The sequence below is a fragment of the Aulonocara stuartgranti genome, assembly GCF_965226115.1.
Source record: "Aulonocara stuartgranti genome assembly, chromosome: 10".
Taxonomy (NCBI): Eukaryota; Metazoa; Chordata; class Actinopteri; order Cichliformes; family Cichlidae; genus Aulonocara; species Aulonocara stuartgranti.
The window spans coordinates 16639179-16653867 of record NC_138946.1 but is presented as its reverse complement, the minus strand read 5'-3'; the positions used below and the strand labels follow the sequence as shown (position 1 = coordinate 16653867).

The window sequence follows — 14689 nt, the reverse complement described above, 5'->3', positions numbered from 1 at the left end:
GTGAAAGAACTACTGCTTCGAAGATGCCTACCTGTTCATCAGAGGTTTCACGCTTGAGCTTGTTGGAGGCATTTGCTGTCCCAGAATATCCAGGGTGTGGCTCACCCTGGATATTCTGTCTCTGCACATCTCACCGCCTGCAGAGACTGCTCCCCAACTGCAGCAATTGATACTGTCTCTCCACATTCCTCCACAAATGTGAGTGAAATTGACTTGGGCCCAACTTTAACCCAGCTTTACTTTGTTTTTTGAAAGGTTCCAGCAATAAAGATGACTTTTGAGTTTAGTTCTGCATCCAAGTCCTGCATTAGGGCCCATACACTGCCTGCCACACAGAGTCATTGTGACAAGTAGTGCAACAGCATTGCTACATAGAGCAAGAGTCCAGGTTTTAAACTGTTCTGGCAGTTCAGACCTCTCACTTTGTAACATATTGGCACAGTATAAATTTTGAATTATTGAAAAATGCTGAACATTTAAAAACCTATATCAAACAACAAAGGAAAAAAGCAACATGTGAAACTACCTCCCACCACCCACCCACCTCACCCCCACTGATAACACACACACACACACACACACACACACACACACACACACCAGCTATCAAACCAGAGTAGCTATTGGTTTGATAAATATAAACGCTGAGGGGACCAGCTAGAACTTCATCATCTGGGGTACTCCAGTTTGCATAACAGAATCATGATGTGCAGTACTGCTGTCTGCATTATCACAGCTTAGGCAATATAAGACTCTAAGATTTTTTGCCAATGGATCTTTTCAACTCTGCACTTGGAAAAAATATCACTTTTTTGCGTCCTGCATTTTTCATTATAAGTGGATTTATTGGCATTCCTAATATAAAATATTATTATGCCTTTCTGTTTTTTGTTTATATTATTTCTGTCCTGGCAAACACAGCTGTCATGGCCACAATATATTTGGATCACAATCTAAGAACACCGAAATATATTGCAGTTTTCAATCTTGCATTGGTTGATCTGTTAGGTAACTCTGCCATGGTGCCAAAGGTTCTCGATATCTTTTTGTTTAATCACCCTCACATTTCCTATAATGACTGCTTGACATTCCTGTTTTTCTGCTATGTATTCCTTTCGATGCAAGCTCTAAATCTGGTTGCACTGTCATATGACAGAGTTATGGCGATCGTTTACCCACTGCATTATCAACTGAAGGTGACTCAAAAGTTCATGTTCTGTTTAATTGCCTCTTTCTGGGTGTTTGTCATTATTGTTGTACTTATTGCAACTGGCCTTCTTACAAGGCTTTCCCTCTGTGAGTCAGTCGTTATTAAAAGCTTTTTTTGTGATCATGGTCAGATATACCGGCTTGCATGCAATGATTATACACCCAGCGATATAACTGCTTGGATTTTGCCAGCTCTTATTCTTTGGCTTCCTCTTTTGTTTGTTTTGTTGAGTTATCTGAGTATAGGCTATGCTTTAGCTAAGGTAGCCACAGTTCGAGAAAGAATGAAGGGCTTTAAAACCTGCACAGCTCATCTTTCATTAGTGGCAATCTATTTCCTCCCAATATTAATCACATTTATTCTACGTGCAAACATAGAGCCACATGCCAGAATCATAAACCTGTCTCTGACATCAGTCTTTCCTCCAATGCTGAACCCTATCATATATGTTCTTCAGACACGAGAAATCAAAGAATCTCTGAAGAAGTTCTTAAAAATCACAACACACTACAAAAATAGAAAAGTCAAATTTAAAAAGTAAGAATAAATTTGGCATAAATATTTTTACCCCTTTGTTAATTTAAGGAATGCATATAAAATAAAATAAAAATGTTCAAGTATGTTTAAGTACTTCCAAATAGAACCCAAATTACAAATGTCACACTTCACGGGGCAGTGTGTGATTGATTTGAAAACACATCCTGTAGCAAAGATTTGTGATTTGTAATTTTTTAAGCAACTGTAATTGTTACTGTTAGGACCAACACAGAGAGACATACAGATACTTATTCACAACTATGGGTCAGTTTATGAACGTGAAAGCTTAGGAGTTTATCATAAATAAAATAAAATAAAATAAAGCCTGTTGACAAGTCATGCACAAACAGGGAAAGCATGGAAAGGTGAAAGATTAGATTCAAAGTAGGGACCTTTATGCTGTGAGGTGATAGTGATAACTAATCACATTTATCTTTAGCCAAATGTAAGGGTTGCCTTTCTGAGAAATATGCATTGCAGCATGACATATGCTTGTTTTTTTTTTTTCAAAGTGAGATTCAGTAAAGCTACTATATAACTACAGAAATACATTTTAATGACTGTTTAAATAGATAATTTTCTGCTATGAGAATATGTCAGGAAGCCTTCCAACTTCTCTTTCTTCCAGATTCTATGTGGATATGGGCCGCCTTTGATTAGAGTTTCAAAGAATGTCCAACCAAAATGTAAATATAATGTAAAGGACTGACTAAACTGGTAGAAACCCAGAAATGTTATTTTTTGTGGCTGAATCATTGTGTAGTGACCCGATTGAGTAAATTCTACTTATAACAATATAATCACATGGTTTGATTACAGAGGGAACACAGGGCTAATAAAAGTGAAAGACCATGTGGTTAAGTTGAGACTATGAGTCGTATTCTTTATATTTATGAGAAAATTCATATTCACTCACTAATAAATTAAAAAACATTGGTGAAAAAAAGTTTAAAAAGCACAGGAGGAATCAGCAGTACTGAACAGGCCAATTGCTATCCGGTAATCAGATTACAATGTAGGGTTTCTGAGTGATTTGCCGTTAGTAGTAACAAACCACCCAAAGTGTAAACTCAAAGTGTAGACTCTACACACTGGGTACTCTTCAAGGGGTATAAAAGAAAATCTCACCAGTCTGTACAAGAGCGAGGTCTAACCAAGTGTGTTAGCTCACATACTGTAATATGTAATTTGCTGGTAATAGAATCACAGTCAGTCTTTCAGTAACAAAGGACAACAATGTTTCATGTCTCATAATAACAATATAACATTTTATAATTGGTGGTGAAAAGTGAGACTATTTAAAATGTAATGTATAAAAATCCTAAAAATAATGTGTGAACATTTTATTGTGAACACAATTGTGCTGGAGTAATACACTTACAAGTAGAAAATATTTTAAATCTAATTTCCAGTGTTTATAACGATGACCAGGAAGCAGGGTTGGAGGCAGTGACTCAGCGGAGGGTGGCCTCCAATTCCTGGTTGAGGCGTTCTGTCTGACCGTTAGTCTGAGGATGGTGTCCTGAGCTCAAACAGGGTTTTGTTCCTAAGGATGTACAAAACGCCCTCCAGACCTGCGACGTGAATTGCGGTCCTCTGTCAGAGACGATCTCAGTGGGTATCCCGTGCAGCCTAAAAACATGGTCAACTAGCAGATTAGCAGTTTCAGTGGATGTGTTTGTCGAGGGCAATGAAGTGAGCTGCCTTGGAAAATCTGTCAATCACAGTGAGGATTGCGGTCTTGCCAGAAGAAACCGGTAGAACAGTAACAAAATCCAAAGAAATATGCAACCAGGGACGCCGTGGAATGGAGAGAGGCTGCAACAACCAAGCCGGGCGTTGCGTGTTAGATTTGCGGTTTCACGTTGCGGGACCCTGGGCGGTAAGAGATCGAGAAGTTAAACCTACTGAAAAACATGGACCAGCGAGCTTGACGTGAATTCAGTCTCTTGGCTGTACGAAGGTAAGTCAAGTTTTTGTGATCAGTCCACACTATGAATGGGTGTTCCGCTCCCTCGAGATAGTGCCGCCACTCCTCTAAGGCCAGTTTCATGGCCAACAGTTCCCTTTCACCCACGTCGTAATTCCGCTCAGCGGTGATAAGCGACAGGGAAAAAAAGGCGCACGGGTGAAGTTTGGACGCCGTGCCAGAGCACTGTGACAATACCGCTCCTACCCCGACGTCAGACGCATCCACCTCAACTATAAATGGCTTCTTGGGGTCGGGGTGAATTAAAATCGGCGCTGAGGTAAACAGTTCCTTTAACTTGGAGAAAGCAGCTCCTGCTTCCGGACCCTAAATGAAAGGGAGCTTTGAAGATGTTAGCTGGGTCAGCGGTGCTGCTACTTGGCTGTAGTTTCTGATGAAGCGGCGGTAAAAGTTTGCGAAGCCCAAGAAACGCTACAGAAGACTCCGGGACGTTGGAATGGGTCATTGCACGACTGCCTGTATTTTAGCCGGGTCTGTCTTCACCTGCCCCCCCAAGGATGTAGCCCAGGAACGAGACAGAAAGGGAGTGGAATTCACATTTCTCCGCCTTAACGTACAGTTTATTCTCCAGCAACCGTTGTCACACGGCTCGGACATGCGTTTGGTGCTCCTCCAGGTTTTTGGAAAAAATCAGGATGTCGTCGAGATAAACGAAGACAAAACGGTCGAGGAAATCTCGCAGTACATCATTCACCAGATTTTGGAAAACCGCTGGGGCATTTGTGAGACCGAAAGGCATCACTAGATATTCAAAGTGCCCCAAGTGAGTGTTAAAGGTGGTTTTCCACTCATTGCCCTCCCTGATTCTGACGAGGTGGTACGCATTTCTGAGGTCTAATTTTGTGAAAATGGAGGCACCATGGACCGTCTCGAAGGCGGAACTGATCAGCGGTAAGGGGTATTTGTTTTTTATCGTTATGTCATTAAGCCTCCTAAAATCGATACAGGGCCGTCCTTCTTACCGACAAAGAAAAATCCGGCCCCCATGGGTGAAGAGGAGGGTCTGATGATGCCCACGGCCAGAGAATGTACTTTTCCATGGCTGTCTTCTCGGGGCGTGTCAGGTTGTAGAGGCGGCTTGAAGGTAGGGTGGAACCCGGTAACAGGTCTATGGCACAGTTGTAAGGTCTGTGCGGGGGTAGTGATTGAGCTTTGTCTTTGTTAAAAACCTCCCTTAAGTCATGGTATACCAAAGGTATAACAGAAAGGTCTATGTTGGCGCTTTCGTCATGTGCGAGCTCGACAATGGCAGACGGCGGGGCTGAGACGAGACAATTGGCATGGCAAAATGGGCTGCAAATTATAACTTTCTGCCCTGCCCAGTGCAGATGAGGGTTATGTAGTTTTAGCCAGGTGAAACCAAGGATAACGGGAGTGCTGGGGGAGTGGAATGTCAAGAAGGTGAGTCTGTCCCTATGGTTGCCTGAGGTGACTATAGTAATAGGTGCGGTGCAGTGAGTGATGTGAGAGAAAACTTGGTTTACTAGTGCTTTAACTGGGATGCTAGAGTCCAACTCAAAAAGGGGAATATTCAGCTGCTTGGCTAATTCTTTATCAATGAGGCTTTGCTCGGCGCCTGAATCGACTAATGCCTGGGACGTGTGGGTCGCAGAACCGAGCAAGAGCGTAACCGGCAACAAAAACGGGGCTTAGAATCAATATTGGTACCACCCACCCGTATCCCCGGACCTACCGGTGGGCGCCCCCTTTTCCTTTCTTGGGACAGGTGGAAATAAAATGCTCAGCGGAGCCACAATAAAAACACGAGCGAGAGCGACAACGCCTCTCCCTCTCTTGCGGGGACAACCGGGATCACCCGATCTGCATGGGTTCTGGTTCCGATTCAGTCCTCTCCACGGCGACTGTGGCCGAAGGCTGAACCGGAAGCGGCGATGGGGAAATGAAAACCGGGGACACACGCCGCACTGGCTGACGGGTACTGGAGTTCCTCTCTCGCTCCCGCAGTCTGTTGTCAATGCGAAGCGTGAGCGAGGCTAACTCCTCGAAAGTGACAGGTTCGTCTCGGGACGCTAGCTGATCCTTCATGTGCTCGTTCAGCGACTGCAAATAGACTCCCTGAAGGGCCTTATCGGGCCAGCCGACTACTGCCGCGGCAGTGCGGAAGTCAATCAAATAATCCGCGATGCTACGGCAGCCCTGACGGAGATTTAACAGCCGCCGAACCGCACTGCCCACCGAGATAGGGTGAGCAAAAGTCTTCTTGAACTCGCCAAGAAAGGCATCATAGCTACAAGACGGCAACGGGTGTACGCTCAGGTATGCCTCGGCCCAATTTAGGGCTTGGTCGCGTAGTTTACCTATTACCGTATTTCCACAACTATAAGGCGCACATAAAAGCCTTAGATTTTCTTTAAAAAGTGCGGCGCGCCCTGTAGTGCAGTGCGCCCTGTGTGTTGTAAGGAGAACGTAGTAGAGAACACCATGAGAACGCTAAAGGGTGAAGTGTGGGCGTTGATCGTATATACCGGGACAATCGCACATACCTGTCTAGAAGGACAGGTATGTGCATTATGCGGAACATCGTTGTTTTAACAACCCTGAAAATGGCAAAGAGACACGCTTATGAAGCACAGTTTAAACATGGAAATCGAGCAGCCGCGAGAGAATTCAAGATTAATGAATCAATGGTTTGCAAGTGGAGGAAGCTGGAAAACAAGCTCCGACAGGTCAAGAAGACGCAGCTGAGTTTCCGCGGACATAAGGCGAGGTGGCCCGAGTTGGAGGAAAGACTTGAGCAGTGGATCATCGAGCAAAGAATGAGTGGGAGAAGCGTTTCGACGGTCACCATTCGACTAAAAGCAGTTTCGCTAGCAGAAGAAATGAAAATTGAACATTTCCGAGGAGGTCCGTCTTGGTGCTTTCGTTTCATGAAACGGTGCCATTTTTCCATCCGGACCAGGACTACGGTAGCGCAGCAACTTCCAGCGGATTATAATGAAAAGCTGGCCATCTTCCGTTCCTACTGCAGCAAACACATCGCCGACAAACACATCCAGCCCAGCCACATCACTAACATGGACGAGGTGCCGCTCACTTTCGACATCCCGGTGAGTCACACTGTGGAGAAGAAGGGGACCAGCACGGTAGCGATACGCACAACGGGGCACGAAAAGTCTTCTTTTACTGTTGTGCTTGGCTGCCATGTTAATGGACAGAAACTGCCGCCTATGGTGATTTTTAAGAGAAAGACTTTGCCTAAAGAGAAGTTTCCAGCAGGAATCATCAAGGCAAATGAAAAGGGCTGGATGGATGACAAAATGATGAAAGACTGGCTGAGGGAGGTGTATGTAAGGAGACCAGGTGGTTTTTTTCCACGCATCACCATCGCTGTTGATCTGTGACTCTATGCGTGCCCATCTCACAGCCGATGTGAAAAAACAAGTGAAACAAATGAACTGTGAGCTTGCTGTCATTCCGGGAGGCCTGACAAAGGAACTCCAACCGCTGGACATTGATGTGAACCGGCCGTTCAAAGTAAGGCTGCGAGCGGCGTGGGAGCGATGGATGACCGATGGAGACCACAGTTTCACTAAGAGTGGAAGGCAGCGCCGGGCGAGTTACGCCACAATTTGCGAATGGATTGTAGATGCTTGGGCTAACATGTCTGCATAAAAATGTGAGTACCTAACTCAGTTTTGCTCCCGCTTCATTTTTAAATACGCACACTTGTATGCTGATGATGATGACGATTACCGGTAATAAAAATGTGAGTACCAAACTCAGTTTTGCTCCCGCTTTATTTTTAAACACTGATACTTGTATGCGCCCTATAATCAGGTGCGCCTTATGTGTGTGTTAAATACAGTAATGGCACACATAACTGAGACTGCGCCTTTTAGTACGGTGCGTCTTATGGTTGTGAAAATACGGTATATAGGAAACTCGAACTGTGTCTAAAACGAAAGAGCGGGGCGAACGCCCGAACGCCAGCTCACACTGTAAAAGAAAACCGCTACAGGCCCCCGGGTGACCTGCGCACGGCTCCGGCTCCGGGGAAGCTGCGTCGCGGAACAGGTAAGCTCGCTGGGGCTCGGGATCTGCCACGGGCTGAGGTGAACTACTGGCGGCGGGTTCTGACTCCGCCGAGGGTTGAAGGGACTGGATGTCGGATTGCATTTTAACCTGCTCGTCTGTAAGCGTGTGTACTTGGGCTAGGAGATACTGCAGCGTCTGTTCGTGACTACCGATGATAGCCCCCTGCTTACTTATCGCTACACGGGTTGGGTCTGCTGTGTCCATAAAACTGTCCTGAGTATACTGTCACGGCCGAACGGCGCGAGGTAACAGAGATGGACACAAGTGCAGAAACCAAACCGGAAGCGAGACGGTAAGTGAACAGAAGGTTTATTTCCCCCCACAGTTAAACACCAGCAAAACAACACGACGCCACCACACTAGAGGCGCGCAGAAAAACTAAGTTAACTAAGGGTGACCTAGACAACTCTAGGGTGCAGCTGAAAAAGCTGAGGCAGCGGAGAGGTGGAAACTGGGCTATGAAGTGGCCGGGGCACTGTAATGAGAGGAGAGGGCACAGTCAACGGGATCCAGCAGACAATCGGCGATCCTGGTGGATGAGGTGGAGGCGAGACCTCCACTCCAGGAGCTACCTCTGAGGACAAGAAAAACAGGTAAGTCGTCACACGGGTTCTGGACAAAGCAATCACACTCCACTTGACTAACATGGGGATAGCAGATACTCAGACGATGAACGGTTGAGTGCGCAGGTCTTATATGCTGCCGGAATAATTGCCCACAGGTGGTCAGCCAGGGAGGAGCAACCAATCTCTGCCTAAAGGAGGAGGAGCCGCTGTTGGAGACCTGCAGGTAACCACCCAGACCATGACAAATCTGAACCCATCTTATCTTAAAGGCCTCATGGTACCATATCATAGAATGGGAGTGGGTGACCTTGATATCCACCCTTAAAAGTCCTGGGCTTCTGGGGGGGTTCCTGAGATGCACTATTTCTTTTTCCTCATCTTTTTTGACTGACTGTTTATACACAACTTTGCATTTAATCATTGGTTATTATTAATCTCTGGCTTGCTTCTACAGTCTGGTTTTGTCTACTGTTCCTCTGCTCACCTCCAGCCAGTCGCAGCAGATGGCTGACCTTGCCTTCTGTCTGAGGATTTTTTCCTGTTAAAAGGGAGTTTTTCCTTCCCACTTCCCAATAATGGTGTATCACTTCAGCCTAGTGAAAGAACTACTGCTTCGAAGATGCCTACCTGTTCATCAGAGGTTTCACGCTTGAGCTTGTTGGAGGCATTTGCTGTCCCAGAATATCCAGGGTGTGGCTCACCCTGGATATTCTGTCTCTGCACATCTCACCGCCTGCAGAGACTGCTCCCCAACTGCAGCAATTGATACTGTCTCTCCACATTCCTCCACAAATGTGAGTGAAATTGACTTGGGCCCAACTTTAACCCAGCTTTACTTTGTTTTTTGAAAGGTTCCAGCAATAAAGATGACTTTTGAGTTTAGTTCTGCATCCAAGTCCTGCATTAGGGCCCATACACTGCCTGCCACACAGAGTCATTGTGACAAGTAGTGCAACAGCATTGCTACATAGAGCAAGAGTCCAGGTTTTAAACTGTTCTGGCAGTTCAGACCTCTCACTTTGTAACATATTGGCACAGTATAAATTTTGAATTATTGAAAAATGCTGAACATTTAAAAACCTATATCAAACAACAAAGGAAAAAAGCAACATGTGAAACTACCTCCCACCACCCACCCAGCTCACCCCCACTGATAACACACACACACACACACACACACACACACACACACACACACACCAGCTATCAAACCAGAGTAGCTATTGGTTTGATAAATATAAACGCTGAGGGGACCAGCTAGAACTTCATCATCTGGGGTACTCCAGTTTGCATAACAGAATCATGATGTGCAGTACTGCTGTCTGCATTATCACAGCTTAGGCAATATAAGACTCTAAGATTTTTTGCCAATGGATCTTTTCAACTCTGCACTTGGAAAAAATATCACTTTTTTGCGTCCTGCATTTTTCATTATAAGTGGATTTATTGGCATTCCTAATATAAAATATTATTATGCCTTTCTGTTTTTTGTTTATATTATTTCTGTCCTGGCAAACACAGCTGTCATGGCCGCAATATATTTGGATCACAATCTAAGAACACCGAAATATATTGCAGTTTTCAATCTTGCATTGGTTGATCTGTTAGGTAACTCTGCCATGGTGCCAAAGATTCTCGATATCTTTTTGTTTAATCACCCTCACATTTCCTATAATGACTGCTTGACATTCCTGTTTTTCTGCTATGTATTCCTTTCAATGCAAGCTCTAAATCTGGTTGCACTGTCATATGACAGAGCTATGGCGATCGTTTACCCACTGCATTATCAACTGAAGGTGACTCACAAGTTCATGTTCTCTTTAATTGCCTCTTTCTGGGTGTTTGTCATTATTGTTATACTTATTGCAACTGGCCTTCTTACAAGGCTTTCCCTCTGTGAGTCAGTCGTTATTAAAAGCTTTTTTTGTGACCATGGTCAGATATACCGGCTTGCATGCAATGATTATACACCCAGCGATATAACTGCTTGGATTTTGCCAGCTCTTATTCTTTGGCTTCCTCTTTTGTTTGTTTTGTTGAGTTATCTGAGTATAAGCTATGCTTTAGCTAAGGTAGCCACAGTTCGAGAAAGAATGAAGGGCTTTAAAACCTGCACAGCTCATCTTTCATTAGTGGCAATCTATTTCCTCCCAATATTAATCACTCTACGTTTAAACATAGAGCCAAATGCCAGAATCATAAACCTGTCTCTGACATCAGTCTTTCCTCCAATGCTGAACCCTATCATATATGTTCTTCAGACACAAGAAATCAAAGAATCTCTAAAAAAGTTAAAGGGAAGAATCACAACACACTACAAAAATAGAAAAGTCAAATTTAAAAAGTAAGAATAAATTTGGCATAAATATGTCTACCCCTTGGTTTATTTAAGGAATGCATATAAAATAAAATAAAAATGTTCAAGTATGTTTAAGTACTTCCAAATCGAACTCAAATTACAAATGTCACACTTCACGGGGCAGTGTGTGGTTGATTTGAAAACACATCCTGTAGCAAAGATTTGCAATTTGTAATTTTTTAAGCAACTGTAATTGTTACTGTTAGGACCAACACAGAGAGACATACAGATACTTATTCACAACTATGGTCAGTTTATGAACGTGAAAGCTTAGGAGTTTATCATAAATAAAATAAAATAAAATAAACCCTGTTGACAAGTCATGCACAAACAGGGAAAGCATGGGAAGGTGAAAGATTAGATTCAAAGCAGGGACCTTTATGCTGTGAGGTGATAGTGATAACTAATCACATTTATCTTTAGCCAAATGTAAGGGTTGCCTTTCTGAGAAATATGCATTGCAGCATGACATATGCTTGTTCTTGTTTTTTTTTTTCAAAGTGAGATTCAGTAAAGCTACTATATTACTACAGAAATACATTTTAATGACTGTTTAAATAGATAATTTTCTGCTATGAGAATATGCCAGGAAGCCTTCCAACTTCTCTTCTTCCAGCTTCTATGTGGATATGGGCCGCCTTTGATTAGTGTTTCAAAGAATGTCCAACCAAAATGTAAATATAATGTAAAGGACTGACTAAACTGGTAGAAACCCAGGAATGTTATTTTTTGTGGCAAATAAACTGAATCATTGTGTAGTGACCCGATTGAGTAAATTCTACTTATAACAATATAATCACATGGTTTGATTACAGAGGGAACACAGGGCTAATAAAAGTGAAAGACCATGTGGTTAAGTTGAGACTACGAGTCGTATTCTTTATATTTATGAGAAAATTCATATTCACTCACTAATAAATTAAAAACATTGGTGAAAAAAAGTTTAAAAAGCACAGGAGAAATCAGCAGTACTGAACAGGCCAATTGCTATCCGGTAATCAGATTACACTGTAGGGTTTCTGAGTGATTTGCAGTTAGTAGTAGCTATGATGTTAGTTTTCCCGCTAAAGCATAAATCCCCAGTAACAAACCACCCAAAGTGTAAACTCAAAGTGTAGACTCTACATACTGGGTACTCTTCAAGGGGTGGAAAAGAAACTCTCGCCAGTCTGTACAAGAGCGAGGTCTAACCAAGTGTGTTAGCTCACATACTGTAATATGTAATTTGCTGGTAATAGAATCACAGTCAGTCTTCCAGTAACAAAGGACAAAGAAACATATGCAAAGGAAACAATAATCCTGGGAGACTACTTACAGAACAATGCCTAAACATATCAGGTCAATGGACAGAAGGTTGTAACTCATACAAAACACTTGCACTAAGAACACTTGAGTACAACACATGCTGTACTCACTAATTGTACTCACTCTACCTGCTGAATTGAATCATGTTATATGTACTAGTGTCCTTAAAGCTGGATGTGAGTGATAGTGAGCAGGCTCAGGGTCGCTATTGCGGGGACCCAGTATTCTTGGAGTTCTTGGTAAGCTGGTGAAAGTCACCCCACTTCGGGGCTCCATTATCATACTGGGGGACTTTTCTTGGTCAATAACAGTGGGGTGATTGGGAGGAATGTCCTACACCCAGTCTGAACATGAACATACTGTCCATGACAAACAACATGGTTAAATATAAATGTGTCTATACCTGTAAGTGCACATATGCAAGGGTGCCCTAACTAAAAAATAAATAAAAATAAATAAGTAAATGGAAGCGTACAATTATTCATTTTCTGTGCTGCTGTCACTCTCACCTGGATGATACTGGTGGCATAGCGAGAAACATGTTTTAAAAAAAAAAAATAATAATTTTCAGTACCCTATACCACCCAGCAATTTCTGCTAAGTCTCATGGTCCTGAGCCTGCCGACTCAGTGTTTTGTGTTTCCTTATGCTTTTGTTGTATGTATTCTGTTGTGAATTGCCATTTGTTAGGTTTCTGTTCTTTGCCTGCCTGCTCCCATTTCTCTGTGTTCCCTCCGTCTGTCCATGGTGTCACACTGTCTGCTTGTGAATCTGCCTGTTTAGTTCTTTGTCTTGTCTGGTTCTGTGTCTGTGAGTTTCCTGTTTTATTGTGAAGGTCTCCGTCTCATGTGAGTGTGTTCAGTTTACGTTTCCCCTGTCCCGTCAGCTCTGATTTCTCCCAGCTGTGTTGCCCTCCTGTCTCTCATCCCCCGATTACTGGTGTGTGTATTTAAGCCCTGTGTGTTCTCCTGCCTGTTGCCGGTTTGTCTATGTTACTCCGTGTCAGTCTGCGTTACTCTGTGTTCCTCTGTGTCCTGCTCTTCGTCTGCCTCTCTCTGCCTCTCATCCCTTTGTCGTATGCTCCCATTTCTGTTATTTTAGTTCTCCCACTTTAGGTGTCTTCAGTTATTTTGTCATGCCCCACTGCTCGTTTGCCACTACACCACCTTGTAAATAAACTTCACTAGCATCTTCATCCACTGCTTGCATCTTGGGTCCTCCTTCCTCCACACCACACGGCTCGCCTCCTCAGCCGTGACACTAAGTGAGACTTCCAGTATAACAGTGGAATATGCCACCCGCAGAAATCTTCTGATGACAATAGTGGTTGGGCGCATTAGGGGTGGGAAGGAGTTTGAGTACAGGGAGCTGGTGAGGAAGTTTGTAGAATGGTCCGAAAGAAACACTTATTTCTGAATTTCTGCAAGACAAAAGAGATGGTGGTTGACTTCTGGAGGAAAAAAACTGTGAGTTGGCCCATCACAACATCTGCTCCACTCCAAACTTCCAAGGCAGTGCACAACATCTATCTATCTTTCCATTCCATTCCAGCCATCCATCCTCTTCTGTTGTGAAGTTTGCGGACGACACTACAGTGGTGGGTCTGATCACCAACGGTGATGAGACGGCTTACAGGGAGGAGGTCAGCGCCCTGACCCACTGGTGTCAAGACAACCATCTCACCCTCAACGTCGCAAAGACAAAGGAGTTGATAGTGGACTTCCGGAGGTGCAGAGAAGTACACACCCCCATCACCATCAACGGCGCTGCTGTGGAGAGAGTGAGCAGCTTCCGGTTCCTTGGTGTACACCTGGCTGAGGATCTTACGTGGTCAGTACACATAAACAAAACAGTGAAGAAGGCGCAGCAGCGCCTCTTCTTTCTCAGGAGACTGAAAAGATTTGGCATGAGCCCCTGCATCCTCAGGACCTTCTATCACTGTGCCATGGAGAGCATCCTCACTGGATGCATCACCACCTGGTATGGCAACAGCACCGCCTACAACCGCAAAGCTCTCCAGCGAGTAGTGCGGTGCTCTGAACGGATAATTGGAGGTGAGCTTCCCTCCCTCCAAGACGGTGCGGTGCCTGAGGAAAGCGGGGAGGATCATCAAGGACTCCAGTCACCCCAGCCATAAACTGTTCAGACTACTTCCATCAGGAAGGAGGTTCTGCAGCATCCGGTCCTGTACCAGCAGACTGAGAGACAGCTTTTTCCATCAGGCCATCAGACTGCTGAACACATCATAGACACCTCACCTTCACTACTGGAACTTCAACATTATGCACTACATACTGTACAGTAAGGCCACTGTTTTGCACATGTCTCACTCTGTATATTTTTATATATTTTATTTATTGACTCTATTTAATTTGTAAAATATGTGTATACACACACACACACACACACACACACACACACACACACACACACACACACACACACACGTAGAAAAACATTTAGTATACCCATCCAGAAATTTTTTTTTTTTGCATATACTATTATATATTGTACATATATTTATTAGTTTCAGATGTAGCCATTCTTGTATTTTGCTTGTTTACATTATTGTATTTTGCACAACTCTGTTGCTTGTGAAGCTCGCACACAAGAATTTCACTGGCATGTGCTGTACCAATGTACCTGCACATGTGATGTGACAATAA

The 14689-nt window shown here is 43.8% G+C and overlaps 2 protein-coding genes across 2 annotated transcripts; both read left to right on the top strand.

Moving 5' to 3' along the window:
• Positions 1-679: 679 nt before the first annotated feature.
• LOC309715724 (olfactory receptor 1500-like) lies at positions 680-1751 on the top strand (the record flags this gene model as incomplete). Its single annotated transcript, XM_082549062.1, has 1 exon — positions 680-1751. Exon 1 carries the CDS (start codon positions 771-773, stop codon positions 1749-1751), a length of 981 nt encoding a protein of 326 aa, XP_082405188.1. The 5' UTR covers positions 680-770.
• A 7777-nt stretch (positions 1752-9528) lies between these two features.
• Positions 9529-10707, top strand: LOC309715723 (olfactory receptor 1500-like; the record flags this gene model as incomplete). The annotated part of the gene is made up of 1 exon (XM_082549061.1): positions 9529-10707. The coding sequence occupies exon 1, from the start codon at positions 9730-9732 to the stop codon at positions 10705-10707; it is 978 nt and encodes a 325-aa protein (XP_082405187.1). The 5' UTR covers positions 9529-9729.
• Positions 10708-14689: the final 3982 nt, after the last annotated feature.